At 36.0% G+C, this 22,033-nt stretch overlaps 3 protein-coding genes and 1 pseudogene across 9 annotated transcripts; 3 read left to right on the top strand and 1 right to left on the bottom strand.

Moving 5' to 3' along the window:
* Positions 1 to 5,804: 5,804 nt before the first annotated feature.
* LOC110756413 (uncharacterized) lies at positions 5,805 to 8,899 on the top strand (annotated as a pseudogene). The gene is made up of 2 exons (XR_002526675.2): positions 5,805 to 6,491; positions 6,623 to 8,899. The product of XR_002526675.2 is annotated as an uncharacterized LOC110756413 (transcript).
* Positions 8,900 to 10,310: 1,411 nt separating this feature from the next.
* LOC110756411 (inositol oxygenase 1-like) lies at positions 10,311 to 11,448 on the top strand. Its single transcript, XM_088253570.1, has one exon. The coding sequence runs from the start codon at positions 10,687 to 10,689 to the stop codon at positions 11,374 to 11,376; it is 690 nt and encodes a 229-aa protein (XP_088109696.1). The 5' UTR covers positions 10,311 to 10,686; the 3' UTR covers positions 11,377 to 11,448.
* A 1,288-nt stretch (positions 11,449 to 12,736) lies between these two features.
* Positions 12,737 to 16,457, top strand: LOC110756412 (uncharacterized). 5 transcript variants are annotated; one of them, XR_015836016.1, is made up of 3 exons: positions 12,737 to 13,805; positions 13,937 to 13,989; positions 14,759 to 16,457. XR_015836016.1 is itself a non-coding variant. In XM_088253606.1 (2 exons), the coding sequence occupies exon 1, from the start codon at positions 13,095 to 13,097 to the stop codon at positions 13,782 to 13,784; it is 690 nt and encodes a 229-aa protein (XP_088109732.1). In that variant the 5' UTR covers positions 12,737 to 13,094; the 3' UTR covers positions 13,785 to 13,805; positions 13,937 to 16,457. The 5 variants fall into 5 exon arrangements, 1 of the variants encoding a protein (XP_088109732.1); XR_015836015.1 differs by having other exon boundaries at positions 12,737 to 13,989; XR_015836018.1 differs by having other exon boundaries at positions 12,737 to 14,960; positions 16,221 to 16,457.
* A 1,505-nt stretch (positions 16,458 to 17,962) lies between these two features.
* LOC110756469 (uncharacterized) lies at positions 17,963 to 21,577 on the bottom strand. 2 transcript variants are annotated; one of them, XR_015836029.1, is made up of 3 exons: positions 20,432 to 21,577; positions 19,256 to 20,300; positions 17,963 to 18,270 (listed from the first exon to the last, which is right to left on the bottom strand). XR_015836029.1 is itself a non-coding variant. In XM_088253621.1 (2 exons), exon 1 carries the CDS (start codon positions 21,113 to 21,115, stop codon positions 20,453 to 20,455), a length of 663 nt encoding a protein of 220 aa, XP_088109747.1. In that variant the 5' UTR covers positions 21,116 to 21,577; the 3' UTR covers positions 17,963 to 20,300; positions 20,432 to 20,452. The 2 variants fall into 2 exon arrangements, 1 of the variants encoding a protein (XP_088109747.1); XM_088253621.1 differs by having other exon boundaries at positions 17,963 to 20,300.
* Between the last annotated feature and the right edge of the window lie 456 nt (positions 21,578 to 22,033).

Here is a 22,033-nt window from a genome sequence, read left to right as displayed (position 1 = left end):
GGAACCAAGTGGTATAAGCATGATATGGGACGTGCAGGTCTGCTTGTCCAGTTATATGAATTAACGGGATTAGATGAAGAGCATTCATGCATTATTATTAATAATGTGATATTTGGTTGTGTGATTGGATGTCACTTAATTTAATTATATCAATTTTCTGTAAAAAGGTTTATGTCCCTACTGAGCTGTGGTTTCGCTCACCCCCTAATAGATTTTGCAGATACCGAACCTGAAAGCTAGAGCTTGTGATGATTATGGCATATTTATAAGAGTGTACTGTGTACATAGCTTATGGATAAATAATGAGCTACTCATTTAAGTGAACTCTTGAGTAGTTTTGACTTGTAAAATAATGTAACAATTTCAAGCTTTCAGATGTTGTTGTTTCCCTGAATATTCTATGTGAAATATTTACTTTATTTATTTAAATGTTTCTTCACATTTTAGTTATAGTTTTTATTAAAATTCTATAATTAAGGTGTGAATCAAGTCTTAATCCAAGGTTATGTAAACCCATGGGTTGGGGCATGACACCTTGATATTGCAGCCATGACATGGCAACATGGGATGCCACATAGATTCTATTTTCTACAAGTGCAAGAGTGAATATTTAGATCAACTGCATATTGCCCACCAAGCATATGGGTGACTTGAAACCTGTTTCCACCTGCATTCTGTGCAATGCATGAGCCACTATCTTTCAAATTCTTTTCAATAATCTGAAAGATCCTTGGCCCAACTCTTTGAGTCCATTTCACCTCATTTTGTCTTGCAACTCTCAACATTAAATATGTTCTTATCCTTTCCACCATCGTGATTATTGGTTTATCTCTTGCCTCCAAAATTGCTGAATTGAAACATTCACATAAGTTGTTCAGAAGTATATCACACTTGATCCTAGTACTAAAGTGTGACCTGCTCCAATGAATTGCTGGCCTATTCTTAAGCCATGCATGAGCTGGGGCAGATATTTCCATAATATTGTCCATCTCAGCTTCCCACCAAGGAAGTGTTGTACTTTTAGTAGCAGCCCATAACCTCTGTTTAAGTGCCAGACTACCATGCCCAGCAACTTTGAAATTATTGTGCAGATGCCTTACACAATGCCTATGTTCAGCATCTGGCTTTAAAGCCTCAATTGCTTGCCCCAGTCCTTTTTGTTTGTCAGTGATAAAAACCCACCCATTTCCAGTGCCTCTTACCCTAACATCATTGAAGAATATATCTAAAAACCATGTCCAAGTGTCTCTGCTTTCTGTCTCTACAACAGCAAAAGCAATTGGGAACATGCCATTGTTGGCATTAATCCCAACAACACTTAAAAGTTGTCCTGGATGTTGTCCTTTGATGAAAGCCCTATCAAAACCAACCATGGTTCTGCATCCTTCAATAAACCCCTTCCTCAGTTGAGCAAAACATATATAAAACCTCTCAAAAACTGGATCATCTCCCCATAATGATGTCTTCACTAAAATTGTACTCCTTGGGTTTTGCCTCTTAAGCTCCCCATAATAATCCCACAGCTTTGCATTTTGTTCTTCAATGCTTCCTTGAATCCTCTCAGTTGCCAAATTCTTTGCCTTGTAGCATTGGTCCCTAGTAACATCTATATTGTAATGTTTCGTCACCAATGACATGAAGTCAGCAACTCACATGTTAGGATTGGTTCTGAGATCCTCATCAAACCTTTTAGCCAACCATTGTGAAGTGGCAAACCTAGTTCTTTGAGATCTACCGCATGTATGAATTGGATGGTATGTCTTCACTCTAATAGTGGGTCCTTTCCCAACATGTGCAACATACAATAACCAAGGACAATCTTCTAGTTCATCTTCACCCTCTTCACCCTTACCATGCCTTTTACTCTTATCACTCTTACTATGCCTCTTTGCCTTTTCACCCTTAGTATGCCTCAGTTACCCTCATTATTACCATCACATACCAGCCTCACCTTATTAGGCTCATTCTTCACAAACCTTAGTATTCTAGCACACTTGCATGCATAGTACTTTATGGCCTCTCTACATTCCTGCATATTAGGAAACTCCAAGCCCAAGTGGAATTTTGGATCTAATAGGTAATGCTGTTTATTGTACTGCTTGAATTTTTGCTGCCTCAAACCTCTCTTCTTGTCATCTTCATCTTCAGTATCTTCATGCAAACTCCCTAAGTCTGATGCATTATAACCATCAGTCTCACCCTCACCTGGTTCTTTATGCCCATAATCTTGCTCTTCAGTTACAATATACCTATGAAAATTCATTTTGTCCTCTTCATCACTTTGCTCAAACTCACTATCTATGAAATCACCAACTTCTTTCTCATCCTCCCCACCTTTCTCAGCTTCATCACTTTCTACCTCAACTTCGCCATATTCTTCCTCTGCCTCACCAAATTCTTCCTCTATGTCAACATCCACAAAGTCATATTGCCCATTTTCTTCATCAGCATCATATCCAGGAGCAACATCTTCATAATCTTCAACATTTTCACCGTATGCAGAGAATATTGGGGACTGAACATTTAGAGGCCTAGGTGCTGGATTTTCAGTTATGTATAACACAAACAGCTGGCTCCCTTTCACCAACTTCACTGCTCCAAAATAATCTTGTGCTTGTAATAGTATTGAATGTTCTGTTCATCATAACCAATGTGTTTAACCATTTCAAATAACTCAAGAATTGAAACCTCATCTGAATCTTGCCCATCAACCCATTGTACAATACCTTCCATATATAAACTATCAACAAAGTAGCCCCCGTGGTGTACTTCAAGTGTGAACATATCATGATTAGCTGCACAACAATTAATTTTCTCATTAATTTACTATCTACCATATACAATACAATACCAACACAACAAACAAGTTAAATATTGCCAGACAAACAATAAACAAACAACATGCATAGGGACCACATTCACAACCCAACCTTGTTAAAGTCTCAATCAACAAACAACATCCATAGGGACCACTTTCTTCCTCTTATTATGCTTTTTCATGAAGTCCAGCATAAACAAAACAGTCAAACCCAATGAAATCCGACAAGAACAAAAAATAAAACCCAAACAATTGCATCAAACAAATAAAATAAAGTAAGCTACTTACTGTATGTGGAAGCTTCCCCACCATCTCTGATTTTCATTGTCTTTGACTCTTTCTCCTATTCAATCTGTTGCCTTTACCAAATCACCTTTGTCGCACCTTGGTTTGGAATCTTCAAGTCAGAAAATATCTCCCAAATCGAATCTCTTAGTTGCAATCTGTCTTTCTCTCTCACCCTTTTTCGAATCTTTCAGTCACTGTCTCTCTTTCACTCTCACCCTTTTTCGAATCTTTCAACTTGGTCCCTAAGTCTGATTTGGGAATTGGGCATACAAATGAAGCACTAAAAAGGGGTTTGAGGTCTGAGGAATAAAAGGACGAGATTACCCTCAACAGAAGCCTCACGTGCCATTCACGTGGTGTTTTTGACGGGCATTTGGATGGAATTGAGAAAAAGCTAATGGCAGGGGCGAAATTGGCGAATAAATTTAATATGAAGGCTAAATTGGCTGAAAAATTAATTCAGGGTGGACATTTCGATAGTCGAAATAGTCCAGGGGGGTATTCGGTAATTTACCCAACAATATATATATGTATTCCTGAAAAATGAGATGAAGAGAGAGAAGTAGTATTTTCATTTTACTTTTGAAGGGTTGATCTAATATAGGACCCTACAATTTCTATTTCCTAGACATCAACCCATTAATTTTGAAATCTATGTATAAAACCCATATTCAAACTAAAATGCCTCGTAAGATATAAGTACTCCTATTATTCATCTATATGTTAGATTTTAGTAAACTATTGGCTAACAAGTTTTTTGTGACTTCCATCCTCGTCTCGGTACGTATGCCCACAGACTACAACATCCTCTCTTTTTTTCTTTTTTTTTTTCCCTTCGTTCCCACCAGAAATGCAGCATAAAAGTGTCTCCTCTAGTGAATTAATAACATGATACATTTAAATGTTTCTACAGCTTCCCAGGGGTTGACCCAAATGATCCTTCAGTTAAAGATTTGATTGCTTCCATGCAAAACCAGTCGGAGGTGAGATTATTAAACGTCTGATTATGATTTATGAATAATAGAAAATAATTATAGGCCAGTATACCAAGTTACCTAGGCCTTGAGTTACCTTTTACCTTTTACCTTTTATATGCGACATATATCTCTCTACTCTAGTTGTGATCTTTTAAGCTTCTAGATTGACTTTTGGATCGATGTTTGTCCTTAGAAGTCATTTATAAAGGGGTAAATTTGTATTTAAAAATTTGAAGATAAAGTGAGTAGGAAAATAGGACAAAAGAGTGCAAATAGCAACACTCTCAAATAAAATCAGTTGCTTCCTATTTTTTGTCTCGATTGGAATCTAATTTAATAAAACTCTACTGTTTTGAAACTCTACAGAGGGGTTGAAGTGTTTTCGAAAAAAAAAACCCCTTCACATGCCCTGCTTTTTTTTTTTGGTCTGAACCATGAGGTGGTCCTGGATGGGCCCCAACTATGGGTGGCACCTTTAAGCCTTAACCACAACCCAGACTAATCCTCACTCACACCGGGTCGGCCCGTAAGGGGTAAAGTGTTGGCCAAAGTGGTGACTCCGTACGAGAGCAGGGATCGAACCTCTGACCTCTCTTAAGGAATGAGAGTGCCGAACCACTCACACCAACCACCTTGGTTTCACATGCCCTGCTTTCAAAATTGAATAGCACCATATCTTAGCACACAGTCCTGATCTCTTGGACCACAGGAGTCCAAGAAATTGTGGTCACCTACCGTTGGATATTAATCCAATGGTTCAAAAAAGTTTCTTAAAAGGAGTGCAAGAGTGAGTTCACCGTTGAATTTACATCCAACGGTGAGTGACCACAAATCTCTTGGACCCCTGTGGTCCAAGAGATCGGGACTATCTTAGCACATTGTCATATTATACTTTTAAAAAATATTTATGTTTTCCGTAGATTTCTTAAAACTAGATAAAAATACGCATTTGTTTAATGTAAATGTATTATTCTCGTATCATATGTATGTATGAACTCTTCACAATTAATACATGTTTTTTTCCACATATTGCAATGATACACGTATTATTTGCATATTTTATTCGTATTTTTCACGTATTACTGAAAAATAACTACAAATCACAAAATTTGTATATTTATAAATTTAAAATTTAAAAATAAAAAAAAAAGGGTTAATGGAACTCAGGAACCAAAGATAATTAGCATTAAATTTTGAAAAGGTTTTCTCTTCAAATATCCGACTTGGGGCAAATTAGGGAAAAGAAAGAAAAAAGAGCATGTCCTGTGAGCCCAGCAAGTTGACCATTTGCCTTGAAGAAACCGCGTTAAACCGTCTCAAACGCGTCATAAGATCTCGCAACTGTCAGAAAATCTCTGTATTTGCTTGCTTCAGCCCCATTACATGCCCAAATCATGTTCGAAATTTGAAATTTGAATAGCGCTGATCTTTAGTCGAATATTATTTGATTTCCAAACCTCTCTCTTTTCACAATTTGCAATTTCTTCATTCTCTCTCTCACTTTCTTCATTCTCTTTCTCGGTGAAAGTGAAACCCAGTTGCGTTTGAGCTCACTAACGAATTCAAAATCAGCGAAACCCTAAATCCACCCACCCACTCTCTCATTCTGATCGATCGATTTTCAATTGATCGCCTTTTCACTTTCCTCAATTTATTTCTTTCTTTTCTGACATTGTTTCCGTGAATTTGAAGAGTTGTGTTCTCTGTAATTGATTCTGGGAATGAAGTAGAAAATGGAAGGTGATTTTCAGTTTGGGTCGAATTCAAATTGTTTGGATATTCTCTCTGAGGTTGCAGTTGTTGTCAAAAATTGGGAGGAAGAGGATGTTGAGAAGGCCATGGCCATGGCTGTGAGAAGCCGCTGTAACCCACTTCAGGGATTTGGGTTTGATGGGTATGTGGTTTCTGACAAAGCCACGATCAAGATAACGAATAGGGTTAGGGTTTCATCATCATCATCATCATCTGCCTTGGATATGTTGCTTCAAGTTACAAGCAATGAATTGATGGAGTTGAAAAAAGCCAACACCTTCGGTGGCATATGCATACCTAAGAAGAAAAGAACAAGTCTGAGAAGGGGGAGGACGGTGCTTACTTCCTTTCCATGCTCTTCTCATGATTCCATCCCACTACATCAGATACCAAGGAAGAAAAGGTCCAATCTGAGGAGGGGGAGGACAATACATAACTTCCTTTCCATGCACTTCTTGCAAGAATTAGACAGGGTTTTGGCAGAGAAGGGTACTGTTGACTTCACACTCTTCCCACTCAACGACATTTGCATACCCAAGAAGAAAGCTGCCAAAGTGAATCCAATGAAGCTCTGCTCATTCCGGCTTAATTCCCCTGCCTGTTCAAGTACTTCTTGCATCAGCCAGGACTGTTAGTGCACTGCATACATATAAGGAGTAAGGTCTTTTAGTTTTGTTATAGAGATTCTTTGGGTTTCTTGCTTCTGAAACCAATTCATTAATTGATTACACTGTAAATCATTATTATATAGTTGATGGAATTTAATTGTTCTGTTTTTCTTATAAAGGATTGAATTGTATGTTATCTCTTCAATGGAATGAATCTTCAATGGGGTTCTGTGCATACTCAAATTGAGGCAAGTTTTTCTCTTTTGCTTTCTCTTCGCATGCTATTCTGTCTGCCTGTCCATTTTTATATCCTTTTCCTCATTAATCCATGCTTCATATTTGGAATTGATTTTTTTTTAATTAGATTATGCATACGTTAATTTCTAATTATTTGGTTGGCTAATATCATCATTCTACTTATGGAGGAGAATAGAAGAGCTATCTTCTTTATTGTCTCATAATTTTTTAATCTGTGGCTAATATTTGTGGTTGGCACCTATTGTCCATTTTTGTTATTGTGCCCCACATGGCTTTCATGTTTTTTTGGGTGAAGTAAAAACATCTAAGCAATGCAAAAATCTCTATTTTGGTTAACTGGGGTATAATTTTGACAAACATGATACAATATTCATGAAGGATCAACTTTTGACTCTTGGATCATCTAGTTTAATACTTTCAGCTAGATTGGATGATTTGTTTGGTGATTCTGTAAAACTTAGACTTATTTCTGAATATCTTTGTCACAGTGTGTTAGTTCTCTTTCGATGGAGCTGTCCCTTTCTATGGAATTAGGCTCAGAAAATCTGTATAATTAAGCTCATCACTAGTATAGAAAGTGGTGAATTTGTATAATTCACCACACTCTGTGAATTTGTACAATTATGCTCATTACTGGTATAGAACTGTCCCTCCACTCAGAAAATTTGTATATTTAGGCTCCAGAATAGTATGCGGTGAATTTCAACTCTTTCACTAACCAATCTTCAACTTTCCTTTGATTATTACTTGAAGAACTGGATTAATTGTCATATCTGAAAGTGCAGCTTGTCCTTTGTAATTCTTGAGCAATTCTTCTCTGTGGTTCTGATGTCTACTTACTTTCTTGAGCAATGAGGAAGAAAAAGGAGCCAACCAGTTCACTGCCTCAGTGAAGAGGTCGTTCAGAAAATGCAAATGAGAATGAAGCACCAGTGGAGAGCATTGCTTGTAATTGTGGTAAGATTCTTATAAACAACCAAAACTAATCTCGAAATTCAAAATTATGTGGTTGAAGATAAGATAATTTTTTAGCTCACAATCAGGCATATCACATGGACCTCTAGTTGAATTCTTATAGCAACCAATAGTGACAAGCCTAAGCTCATGAGTCTATTTGGAGAGCAATGGACAACAGAGTAATGAGGATGAAACGTCTATTGGTGCAGTGCATAGCATATTTCTTGACCTTTTGACAATTTGATTTCTAAGCAGCATGTCCTGCTCTCTCTCTCTCTCTCCTTCATTTATTTTTCTCCCCAACCTTCTCAGTTTCATCTCACTTTTTGAGGCTATCAAATATCAGTTCTGTGCTTGCTGCAACATTTCTGTACATGTACTATGTTCGCTGCATTTGAAGTCTTGTTTACCTGATTGTTCTTGTTGCTAGGTCTCTCTTTATCCCCCTCCCCCTTTCCTCTTTTTCTGATCTTCTCGCTTTCATCTCAGTTTTTTAGGCTTTCAGGTATGGGTTGTGTGCTTGGTGCAGGATTTCTGTACATGTACTATGCTCACTTTAAAAGGGAAGTTTCTCTAGAACTTAATATTGATCTATATTTTGCTATGAAATGCAAATCACACTTATGCATCCAAATCTTTCAAGGTGGCTAAGAATTTTAAATAAGTCTTGGATGGTGTTGCAGGTTTACGTTGTTTTTCTGCTGATCATATGAATTATCTTGATTGATGATTATGTATGGACAACTTGTCTGTCTTTCCTTGTATGTTTATTAAACTTTAAGCTCTCTTGTATGAAAAAAGAGGTCGGTGTATTCTTACTCTTGTTAGGTGATATCATTGCTTCCTTACTCTTGTTTTGGATTTCATCTCAATAGTAAATTTATAATTGAAATTATTTCCTTTGAAAGGTTATATTCGACACATGATTGTTATTTTTTTTTTGGACTCCTGAACAATGTTGTTTGAAAGATTTTGCAGGGTTTGCAACAAATTGAATTTATTCTTTGTTTACCAAAAGAAAACAAGGTTAGAAAGAGGGGTGAAAAAAGGCGTGATGATCCTAAATGGCTCAACTTCACATGCCCCATTCCCTCTATTCTGAAATTACAGCTAAATTCTGATACTTTGTTGTAAGAAAATACTTAAAGCATTTGGATGGATGAATTTGATTATTGCATTTACCAATTATGAAGGATTGAATTGTATTTGTGTAATCTCTTCAATGGAATAAAGTTGTGCTATGGTTCTTTCCATGCCCAAATTGAGACTCACACACTGTTCTGTCTATTTATCAATTTATGATCCTTTACCTCAAATTAATGCTTCATATTTGGCATAGAAATTCATTCTTTAGATAGAAAATAAACAAGGAGTAAAACAACGTTAATTAAATGAGGCAGGAAAAGAATGAGTAGAACAACAGTTTCAAAAGCCATATATAACGAATTTTACGATAGGTTTGATGGTAAAAGTTTCCTTGAAAGGGTTGGTCTGCAAAAACAACTTCTTTCTGATATCCTGAAACCAACCAAGGTAAAGGTAAGTAGTGTTGCTGAAGGGATCAATGTGATAGGAAAAAGTCTTGGAAGCTTAAAGGTAATTGTCATAGTTGACGATATAGATGGTGTGGAGCAGCAACAAGAGATGAACATTTTCTAAATACACTTGGAAGTCGACCAGATATCGAGCGTAACCAATGGAAGAAGAAGAAGCTCTTGAAAAATATTCCTTGTCATGAAATTCATAATCAGCTCAAAATAAGCTATGATGGGCTAAGTGATGACTACGAGAGGGATATTTTCTCACACACGCTGACAAGGTATAATGGGGGGGTTTGAACTTGAAATTACTGATCTGCAAATTAAAACCATTTTTCACTAGACTAAATCTCATTGGCAATATGCAACATTATTTGGGTGGCTGGTTTTAATTATACGGTCTACATGTGGATTTCCTGTGCGGTAAGGAACTCATCAAATTGAGGTACGAAACCACCATATAGCTAAAATGTCCCAAATCTATGTGATTTTGAATGAAGACTTTATTTTACAATATATATGAGTGTAATTTGTTGATAATTTATGTTCCTGTTATAGCACTTGAGTATATATAACACTTCGCTTAAAGAGCATCCTGTGCACATAACATGTTATAAGACGTCTCAAATTCGAATATGTCTCATCTCTCATCGATAAGAAACACTAAATAAACAAACCGGAGAAGTAACAGAAAAAAAACAACACTAGAGAGATAATGTTAAACTGCATTGACAAGTTTAATGGTTATGGAAGGCTGTTCAATTTAGAGGGTGACAGACAAGCCGTTTGTATCAATCGTCAGTGAAAAATAGTAAAAACATATTTCTTCAGTTACTTCCCTTGTATTTGAGCGTTTCATTCGGATTAGTCCGATAAAATGGTTTAAGACAGATAATATTTTCAGTTAAGGACTCTATTGCTCTTGTAATTATCCACACAAGGATTTTTTTTTATGGGACTATAAAAACCCAACATGTTTTACCATTGATGGGCGCCAACTTAATTTCTTCTCTTCTTCTTTTTCAATTCATTTCATTTTGAGTCATAGAAGCACCCGGTGATTTCGTACAAATGGCTGTAACACCAGCAAGCGACGCGTTCATTGCCCCGGAAATGAATTCATTTGGGCAGTCATTCAGGTTTGTGTTATTATGCTTTTGTTCACATTTTTACGTAAACACTATATTACATACACTCACCAAATTTGTACACTAAATTTATCAACTAAATGATGCAACTGTTATTTCATTCGTTCGAATGTTCAAATAATGAGACATACATATTATTTGGTGAACAAATTCGATAAAGAAATTCGAGCTGGCTCGACGTGTTTGTTTCTTTCAGTGAACAAAATGAACTAAAGTGCGGCATGCATGGTATGAAAATGAATTGATTGCAGGGACTATAATGCAGAAAGTGAAAGGCAGAAAAGCGTGGAGGAATTCTACCGGCTGAACCACATAAACCAAACGTACAATTTTGTGAAGAAGATGAGAGAGGAGTATAGCAAGTTGAATAGAGTGGAAATGAGCATATGGGAATGTTGTGAGCTCCTGAATGAGGTTGTCGATGACAGTGACCCTGATTTGGATGAACCACAAATTGAGCACTTGTTGCAAACAGCAGAAGCAGTTAGAAAAGACTATCCCAATGAAGATTGGCTGCACTTGACTGCTCTTATTCATGACCTTGGAAAAGTGCTTTTGCTTCCTAAGTTTGGAGGGCTTCCTCAATGGGCGGTTGTTGGAGACACTCATCCTCTAGGGTGCGCTTTTGATGAGGCCATTGTTCACCACAAGTACTTCAAGGAAAATCCAGACCACAACAACCCTTCATATAATTCTAAGTATGGAATTTACTCCCATGGATGTGGACTTGAAAATGTCATGATGTCATGGGGTCATGATGACTACATGTACTTGGTGGCCAAGGAAAATGGAACCACTTTGCCTCAGGCTGGATTGTTCATCATTAGGTATCACTCTTTTTATCCTCTGCACAAATCTGGGGCATATGAACACCTAATGAACAAGGAGGACGAAGAGAATTTGAAGTGGCTTCAAATATTCAACAAATATGACCTCTATAGCAAGAGCAAAGTTCGAATTGATGTTGAGAAAGTAAAGCCTTACTATTTATCTCTTATTGACAAGTACTTCCCAGAAAAGCTCAGATGGTGATCGGGGGAAATGATTCATATCATATAATATTTGGGAAAAATTATGAACCCTAATGTGTGCTCTGTTTCATACCTTCTTTAATTTATCCTGTATGAATAAACAAACGTTTGGTTAAAATATGAAAAATAATGTATTTTTGTGCTGCTGTGCATACACATACATATATACATACTAATAAAGATTGGTTTTCTTCCATTTTTATCTGCAGTAATCTATTTTTATTTTATTTTATTTTTTATCTAAAAAAAAAAGGAAAGAATAAGATGATTGCACTTCCTAAACCCTAATTTTAACAAAGTGGGCCCCAAAGCCATATATGATGCAAAAGACATGTTAATTGTATGAGTGTTGTTAAAGAAACCTTAAAATTAACTGAGAACACTCTATGATCTAAGTACATTCTAATATTGAAATTAAAAATATAAAATTAACTAAGTTCACCTTATTTAACTATCAAAATACTCCTTGTACACTCTAATACACTCTATCACACAATGCCAAACTTGAACAGAAGATAACAGTTTCTATATACAAAAACCAACTTTGTTGGTATTACTTGATTAATTTCCTCCCATATCTCATGTAATCAATTCAAATCAAAAGAGCCATTCCGCAAACCTTGTTGGAAATAAAAAGAATTATCTATTTTGTTTTGTCTTTTAGGAACCAGTGTTTACCTACAAGCCAAGTCTTTATGAATTAGAGACTCATGTTTATATTTGGGTTGATAGTTCATGAATGAGATTCACACTTATTTGAATGTATAACAATGAATCATCGTGAAGGCATGACAATAAAATAACTTCATGACCTGAAGAGGGGCGCATTGGACCAATTTAGGATGAGTAATGTGTGACAATTAACATATGCTTGTGTTATTTGTGCACCCAAATTAACATATGTTTATTTTTCATTAGCTAAGGTTGAATAGCTTTTTTTTTTCTTTTTTGGTTTTTTTAATCAAAGGTTTAACAATTTTTAATCAAAGGTTTCTTGTTTTGATTAAAAACATTGTGAATTATCTATAAAAGCATTTCACAAGGGGTTTGTACTTGAATTCGAGATTATTTGTTCAAATCTCCTTCCTCCAACGTTGTTTATATTAAATATATATATATATATATATATATTTCCTATGTTCTGTGGCAAACAAATTTTTTGAAAAGGTTCTCTTCAAATATCCGACTTGGGGCAATTTATCAAATATAACTCGTAAAGAATTGAGTTAGGGCAAATTAGGGAAAAGAAAGAAGAACAGGTCCTGTGAGCCCAGCAAGTTGACCATTTGACTTGAAGAAACCGCGTTAAACCGCCTCAAACGCGTCATAAGATCTCGCAACGGTCATTATATATGTAGAAGTAGTTGCTTGCTTCAGGCCCATTATACTTTCCCAAATCATGTTCGAAATTTGAAATTTGAATAGCGCTGACTTTTAGTCGAATATTAGTTGAATAGCGCTGACCTCTCTCTTTTCACAATTTGCAATTTCTTCATTCTCTCTCTCACTTTCTTCGTTCTCTCTCTGTGAAAGTGAAAGTGAAACCCAGTTGTGTTTGAGTTCACTAAGGAAATCAAAATCAGCGAAACCCTAAATCCACCCACCCACTCTCTCATTCTGATCGATTGATTTTCAATTGATCGCCTTTTCACTTTCCTCTCTTTTCTGAGTTGTTTCTGTGAATTTGAAGAGTTGTGTTCTCTGTGTTTGGTTCTGGGAATGAAGGGGAAAATGGAAGGTGATTTTCAGTTCAGGTCGAATTCAAATTCTTTGGATCTTCTCTCTGAGGTTGCAGTTGTTGTCAAAAATTGGGAGGAAGAAGATGTTGAGAAGGCCATGTCCATGGCTGTGAGAAGCCGCTGCAACCCACTTCAGGGATTTGGGTTTGATGGGTATGTGGCTCCTGACAAGGCCACGATCAAGATAACGAATAGGGTTAGGGTTTCATCATCATCATCATCTGCCTTGGATATGTTGCTTCAAGTTACAAGCAATGAATTGATGGAGTTTAAAAAAGCCAACACCTTCAGTGGCATATCAATACCAAAGAAGAAAAGAACAAGTCTGAGGAGGGGGAGGACAATGCTAACTTCCTTTCCATGCTCTTCTCATGATTCCATCCCACTGCATCAGATACCAAGGAAGAAAAGGTCCAATCTGAGGAGGACTAAAAGGGCTTTCTTGCCAGATTTTTCTCATGATTCCACCCTCCAAGTTATAAAAAAGGCTATGCAAGAATTAGAAAGGGTTTTGGCAGAGAAGGGTACTGTTGACTTCACACTCTTCCCACTCAACGACATTTGCATACCCAAGAAGAAAGCTGCCAAAGTGAATCCAATGAAGCTCTGCTCATTCCGGCTTAATTCCCCTTCCTGTTCAAGTACTTCTTGCATCAGCCAGGACTGTTAGTGCACTGCATACATATAAGGAGTAAGGTCTTTTAGTTTTGTTATAGAGATTCTTGGGGTTTCTTGCTTCTGAAACCAATTCATTAATTGATTACACTGTAAATCATTATTATATGGTTGATGGAATTTAATTGTTCTGTTTTTCTTATAAAGGAATGAATTGTATGTTATCTCTTCAATGGGGTTCTGTGCATACTCAAATTGAGGCAAGTTTTTCTCTTCTGCTTTCTCTTCGCATGCTATTCTGTCTGCCTGTCCATTTTTATGTCCTTTTCCTCATTAATCCATGCTTCATATTTGGAATTGAATTTTTTTAATTAGATTATGCATACGTTAATTTCTAATTATTTGATTGGCTAATATCATCATTCTACTTATGGAGGAGAATAGAAGAGCTATCTTCTTTATTGTCTCATAATTTTTTAATCTGTGGCTAATATTTGTGGTTGGTACCTATTGTCCATTTTTGTTATTGTACCCCACATGGCTTTCATGTTTTTTTGGGTGAAGTGAAAACATCTAAGCATTGCAAAAATCTCTATTGTGGTTAACTGGGGTATAATTTTGACAAACATGATACAATATTCATGAAGGATCAACTTTTGACTCTTGGATCATCTAGTTTAATGCTTTCAGCTAGATTGGATGATTTGTTTGGTGATTCTGTGAAACTTAGATTTATTTCTGAATATCTTTGTCACAGTGCGTTAGTTCTCTTTCGATGGAGCTGTCCCTTTCTATGGAATTAGGCTCAGAAAATCTGTATAATTAAGCTCATCACCAGTATAGAAAGTGGTGAATTTGTATAATTCACCACACTCTGTGAATTTGTACAATTATGCTCATTACTGTTATATAAGAACTGTCCCTCCACTCAGAAAATTTGTATATTTAGGCTCTAGAATAGTATGTGGTGAATTTCAACTCTTTCAACTCTTTCACTAACCAATCTTCAACTTTGATTATTACTTGAAGAACTGGATTAATTGTCATATCCGAAAGTGCCGCTTGTCCTTTGTAATTCTTGAGCAATTCTTCTCTGTGGTTCTGATTTCTGCTTCCTCTCTTGAGCAATGAGGAAGAAAAAGGAGCCAACCAGTTCACTGCCTCAGTGAAGAGGTCGTTCAGAAAATGCAAATGAATGAAGCACCAGTGGAGAGCATTGCTTGTAAATGAGGTAAGATTCTTATAAACAACCAAAACTAATCTCGAAATTCAAAATTATGTGGTTGAAGATAAGAGAATTTTTTAGCTTACAATAAGACATATCACATGGACCTCTAGGTCAAATCTTATAGCCACCAATAGTGTCAAGCCTAAGGTCATGAGTCTATTTGGAGAGCGATGAGCAATAGAGTAATGAGGATGAAATGTATATTGTTGCAGTACATAGCATATTTCTTGACCTTTTGACAATTTGATTTCTAAGCAGCATATCCTGCTCTATATCCCTCATGCATAATTTTGTGTTTTTAATTTGCTTCACAATGACGGCCTTCTTTTTGGCTACTTATTAATTTATTTGACCAGAACCAGGAATAAAGAATAAAACATTAGTTGAAGAAGAATGAGAACTTTGTGTCTTGACTTTTCAGAAGTTTTCCCCTAAAATAGTTATATTAGGTTTCCAGAGTAAATATGAAACATTAAAATGTATTAGGTTTTGGTACACTATTAAATAGAGATTCTTTTCCTGAAAAAGAAAAAAGTTTCTAAGTTTTCTTTACATGGCTGTTCTTGTTGCTCTCTTCTCTCTCCCTATTCATTTATTTTTCTCCCTAACCTTCTCAGTTTCATCTCACTTTTTGAGGCTATCAAATATCAGTTATGTGCTTGCTGCAACATTTCTGTACATGTACTATGTTCGCTGCATTGAAAGTCTTGTTTACCTGATTGTTCTTGTTGCTAGGTCTCTCTTTATCCCCCTCCCCCTTTCCTCTTTTTCTGATCTTCTCTCTTTCATCTCAGTTTTTTAGGGTTTCAGGTATGGGTTGTGTGCTTGGTGCAGGATTTCTGTACATGTACTATGCTCACTTAACAAGGGAAGTTTCTCTAGGACTTAGTATTGATCTATATTTTGCTATGAAATGCAAATCACACTTATGCATCCAAATCTTTCAAGGTGGCTAAGAATTTTAAATAAGTCTTGGATGGTGTCGCAGGTTTACGTTGTTTTTCTGCTGATTATGTATGGACAACTTGTTTGTCTTTCCTTGTATGTTTATTAAACTTTAAGCTCTCTTGTATGAAAAAAGAGGTCGGTGTATTCTTACTCTTGTTAGGTGATATCATTGCTTCCTTACTCTTGTTTTGGTTGGGATTTCATCTCACAAGTAAATTTATAATTGAAATTATTTCTTTTGTAAGGTTATATTCGACACATGATTGTTATTATTTTTTGGAACTCCTGAACAATGTCGTTTGAAAGATTTTGTAGGGTTTGCAACAAATTGAATTTATTCTTTGTTTAGCAAAAAAAGAAAAGACAAGGTTCGAAAGAGGGTGAAAAAAGGCGTGATGATCCTAAATGGCTCAACTTCACATTCCCTGCTTGCATAATGGATACTTCAAATGCCCCATTCCCTTTATTCTGAAATTACAGCTAAATTCTAATATTTTGTTGTAAGAAAATACTTAAAGCATTTGGATAGAATGAATTTGATTCTTGCATTTACCAATTATGAAGGATTGAATTGTATTTGTGTAATCTCTTCAATGGAATAAAATTGTTCGATGGTTTTCTCTCCATGCCCAAATTGAGACACACTGTTCTGTCTATTTATCAATTTTTGAGGCTTTACCTCAAAGTTAATGCTTCATATCTGGAATTGAAATTGATTCTTTAGATAGAAATTAAACAAAAAGAAGAAGGAAAAGGAAAACAAACATTTGAAGCAGCCATTTCGATCTTGCAGAGATATGCCCCTTTTTATTGAATGGGTGTGACCAAAATAAGACAAAACCATTTTTTTTATTTGGTCTCGTCCCTTTTTGAAATTTGAATTTTCTTTTAGTTTTGAAATGTGAGAAATAGAACCTTCCAATTAAATAACTAATAAAAAGCTACTAAACCTTTGATAAAAAAGTTTTAAAAAAAATTTGGAACATTAGCTAATAAAAAAAGAACATTTTAATAAAAAGCACTCATTTTAGATTGGTCAAATGCACCACTATTGGCGTCATGAAGTTATTTTAGTTGGCATGCCTTCACAAATATTTTATTGTTCAACATTCAAAAAAGCGTGAATATCTCATTCATGAATTATCATCTCAAATGAGAATAAGAAATAGTCTGATTTATGAATTATACAGGATTTTGGGAGCAGGTAAATAGTAGTACCAAGAATAGCTACCACGGCAACCAAATCAAGGTCTAATGGTTTCGGACCATTCATGTGTGGGAGTTGGTTGTTGTATCTCTCTGGGTTTTGCAGCACCTAGAAATAATCATTTTATTGTTCCTGTGAAATCATTCATGTGTGTGTTGAACATTTTCAATTGATTTTCCAGGCATGAAATTGTTAGTGTTGTGACCAAAGCTAGGAAGAATGTGGAGAAATTCAAAGTAGGTGGTGATCGTGTAGGAGTTGGGGTCATAGTGGGTTCCTGCATGAAATGTGAGAACTGCGACCAAGACTTGGATAACTACTGCCCTCGAGCAATATTTACCTATAACTCACACGATCACGAATCAATAGAAGTCTTCGATCATAGCATCCTCAATAATTCTAGGAGTCCCAAACCAAGAATAATCTCACATTATGTACCTCAATTGACGACCCACAAGCCACAATTTGCATTCCTTATTAGGGTTTGTGAAGAGAAGATGAGAGTGTAATAGGTTTTTTGGATTGAAAGAGAAGAATAATCTAGCAATAGGGTCTAAAGGAGTTTGTGTTTTTCTGAGTGTTTGTATAGATGTACTAGGTATTAAGTTGGATGACATTTTGTCCTTTTATACAATAATAAAACTTAAGAGCTTAATAATTTACGTATTGGGGTGAACAAAGAAATATGTGGGATTTAAATAGAAAAACTCTTTAAAAAATCTTAACCATTCAATTAATCTAATGAAGATTAATTATTCCACCTCAATTCCAAATATGAGGCATTAAATTTGAGGAAAAGCATCATAAATTGATAAATAGACAGAACAGTGTGTGAGTCGCAATTTGGGCATGGAGAGAAAACCATAGAACAATTTTATTACATTGAGACTACACAAATACAATTCAATCCTTCATAATTGGTAAATGCAAGAATCAAATTCATTCTATCCAAATGCTTTAAGTATTTTCTTACAACAAAGTATTAGAATTTAGCTGCAATTTCAGAATAAAGGGAATGGGGCATTTGAAGTATCCATTATGCAAGCAGGGAATGTGAAGTTGAGCCATTTAGGATCATCACGCCTTTTTTCACCCTCTTTCGAACCTTGTCTTTTCTTTTTTTGCTAAACAAAGAATAAATTCAATTTGTTGCAAACCCTGCAAAATCTTTCAAACAACATTGTTCAGGAGTCCAAAAAAAATAACAATCATGTGTCAAATATAACTTTTCAAACGAAATAATTTCAATTATAAATTTACTTGTGAGATGAAATCCCAACCAAAACAAGAGTACGGAAGCAATGATATCACCTAACAAGAGTAAGAATACACCGACCTCTTTTTTCATACAAGAGAGCTTAAAGTTTAATAAACATGGAAAGACAGACAAGTTGTCCATGCATAATCATAAATCAAGATAATTCACATGATCAGCTGAAAAACAACGTAAACCTGGGAGACCATCCAAAACATTTAAAATGCTTAGCCACCTTGAAAGATTTGGATGCATAAGATTTGTATTTCATAAAATATAGATCAATATTAAGTTCTAGAGAAACTTCCCTTGTATAGTGAGCATAGTACATGTACAGAAATCCTGCACCAAGCACACAACCCATACCTGAAAGCCTCAAAAACTGAGATGAAAGCGAGAAGATCAGGAAACGAGGAAAGGGGGAGGGGGATAAAGAGAGACCTAACAACAAGAACAATCAGGTAAACAAGACTTTCAATGCAGCGGACATAGTATAAGCACAGAAATGTTGCACCACGCGCATAACTGATATTTGATAGCCTCAAAAAGTGAGATGAAACTGAGAAGGTTGGGGAGAAAAATAAATGAAGAGGGAGGGAGAGAGAGAGAGAGAGAGAGAGAGAGCAGGATATGCTGCTTAGAAATCAAATTGTCAAAAGGTCAAGAAATATGCCATGCACTGCACCAATAGACGTTTCATCCTCATTACTCTGTTGTCCATTGCTCTCCAAATAGACTCATGAGCTTAGGCTTGTCACTATTGGCAGCTATAAGAATTGAACTAGAGGTCCATGTGATATGTCTGATTGTGAGCTAAAAAATTCTCTTATCTTCAACCACATAATTTTGAATTTCGAGATTAGTTTTGGTTGTTTATAAGAATCTTACCTCATTTACAAGCAATGCTCTCCACTGGTGCTTCATTCTCATTTGCATTTTCTGAACAACCTCTTCACTGAGGCAGTGAACTGGTTGGCTCCTTTTTCTTCCTCATTGCTCAAGAAAGGAAGTAGACATCAGAACCACAGAGAAGAATTGCTCAAGAATTTCAAAGGACAAGCTGCGCTTTCAGATATGACAATTAATCCAGTTCTTCAAGTAATAATCAAAGGAAAGTTGAAGATTGGTTAGTGAAAGAGTTGAAAGAGTTGAAATTCACTGCATACTATTCCAGACCCTAAATATACAAATTTTCTGAGTGGAGGGGCAGTTCTTCTATACCAGTAATGAGCATAATTGTACAAATTCACAGAGTGGTGAATCATACAAATTCACCACTTTCTATACTAGTGATGAGCTTAATTATACAGATTTTCTGAGCCTAATTCCATAGAAAGGGACAGCTCCATCGAAAGAGAACTAACGCACTGTGACAAAGATATTCAGAAATAAATCTAAGTTTCACAGAATCACCAAACAAATCATCCAATCTAGCTGAAAGCATTAAACTAGATGATCCAAGAGTCAAAAGTTGATCCTTCATGAATATTGTATCATGTTTGTCAAAATTATACCCCAGTTAACCAAAATAGAGATTTTTGCAATGCTTAGATGTTTTTACTTCACCCAAAAATACATGAAAGCCATGTGGGGCACAATAACAAAAATGGACAATAGGTACCAACCACAAATATTAGCCACAGATTAAAAAATTATGAGACAATAAAGAAGATAGCTCTTCTATTCTCCTCCATAAGTAGAATGATGATATTAGCCAACCAAATAATTAGAAATTAACGTATGCATAATCTAATTAAAAAAATTCAATTCCAAATATGAAGCATGGATTAATGAGGAAAAGGACATAAAAATGGACAGGCAGACAGAATAGCATGCGAAGAGAAAGCAGAAGAGAAAAACTTGCCTCAATTTGAGTATGCACAGAACCCCATTGAAGATTCATTCCATTGAAGAGATAACATACAATTCATTCCTTTATAAAAAAAACAGAACAATTAAATTCCATCAACTATATAATAATGATTTACAGTGTAATCAATTAATGAATTGGTTTCAGAAGCAAGAAACCCCAAGAATCTCTATAACAAAACTAAAAGACCTTACTCCTTATATGTATGCAGTGCACTAACAGTCCTGGCTGATGCAAGAAGTACTTGAACAGGAAGGGGAGTTAAGCTGGAATGAGCAGAGCTTCATTGCATTCACTTTAGAAGCTTTCTTCTTGGGTATGCAAATGTCGTTGAGTGGGAAGAGTGTGAAGTCAACAGTACCCTTCTCTGCCAAAACCCTGTCTAATTCTTGCAAGAAGTGCATGGAAAGGACGTTATATATTGTCCTCCCCCTCCTCAGATTGGACCTTTTCTTCCTTGGTATCTGATGTAGTGGGATGGAATCATGAGAAGAGCATGGAAAGGAAGTAAGCACTGTCCTCCCCCTCCTCAGACTTGTTCTTTTCTTCTTAGGTATGCATATGCCACCGAAGGTGTTGGCTTTTTTCAACTCCATCAATTCATTGCTTGTAACTTGAAGCAACATATCCAAGGCAGATGATGATGATGATGAAACCCTAACCCTATTCGTTATCTTGATCGTGGCTTTATCAGGAACCACATACCCATCAAACCCAAATCCCTGAAGAGGGTTACAGCGGCTTCTCACAGCCATGGCCATGGCCTTCTCAACAGCCTCTTCCTCCCAATTTTTGACAACAACTGCAACCTCAGAGAGAAGATCCAAAGAATTTGAATTCGACCCAAACTGAAAATCACTTTCCATTTTCCCCTTCATTCCCAGAATCAATTACAGAGAACACAACTCTTCAAATTCACAGAAACAAGTCAGAAAAGAAAGAAATCAATTTAGAAATCAATTGAAAATCGATCGATCAGAATGAGAGAGTGGGTGGGTGGATTTAGGGTTTCGCTGATTTTGAATTCGTTAGTGAGCTCAAACGCAACTGGGTTTCACTTTCACCGAGAAAGAGAATGAAGAAAGTGAGAGAGAGAATGAAGAAATTGCAAATTGTGAAAAGAGAGAAGTTTGGAAATCAAATAATATTCGACTAAAGATCAGCGCTATTCAAATTTCAAATTTTGAACATGATTTGGGCATGTAATGGGGGCTGAAGCAAGCAAATACAGAGATTTTCTGACAGTTGCGAGATCTTATGACGCGTTTGAGACGGTTTAACGCGGTTTCTTCAAGTCAAATGGTCAACTTGCTGGGCTCACAGGACCTGCTCTTCTTTCTTTCTTTTCCCTAATTTGCCCCAACTCCATTGTTTACGAGTTATTTGATAAATTGCCCCACGTCGGATATTTGAAGAAAAAACCTTTTCAAAATTGGCTTTTTATCACAAATGGTCCTTGAGATTTGCAAAATTATCACATTTCGTCCCTAACATATTTTTGTGACATTAATGATCCTTAACGTTATCATCCACACATCAAAATGGTTCCCACCATTAGCTTCCATCAAATTTTCTGTTAAATTGCTGATGTGGCACATGTATAGAGCCCGCACATCCAATGGTATAAAGGCACATGGCTGTAAATAAATAAATAAAAATTTAAAACTTAAAATCCCATAAAAAAAAAACACTTATGAGACCATCTCCAACCAATGAGGGACTAAACCCAAATTTTCCCCCTCCAAAAAGTGACTATTTGGGTTTTGCCCGGACTCAAATTGTTTTTTCTCCCAACC

This window comes from Prunus avium, chromosome 5 (genome assembly GCF_965620075.1).
Source record: "Prunus avium chromosome 5, drPruAviu1.hap1.1, whole genome shotgun sequence".
Classification (NCBI taxonomy): Eukaryota; Viridiplantae; Streptophyta; class Magnoliopsida; order Rosales; family Rosaceae; genus Prunus; species Prunus avium.
The sequence above is the reverse complement of the archived record's forward strand: the minus strand, read 5'-3'. Positions and strand labels throughout refer to the sequence as shown.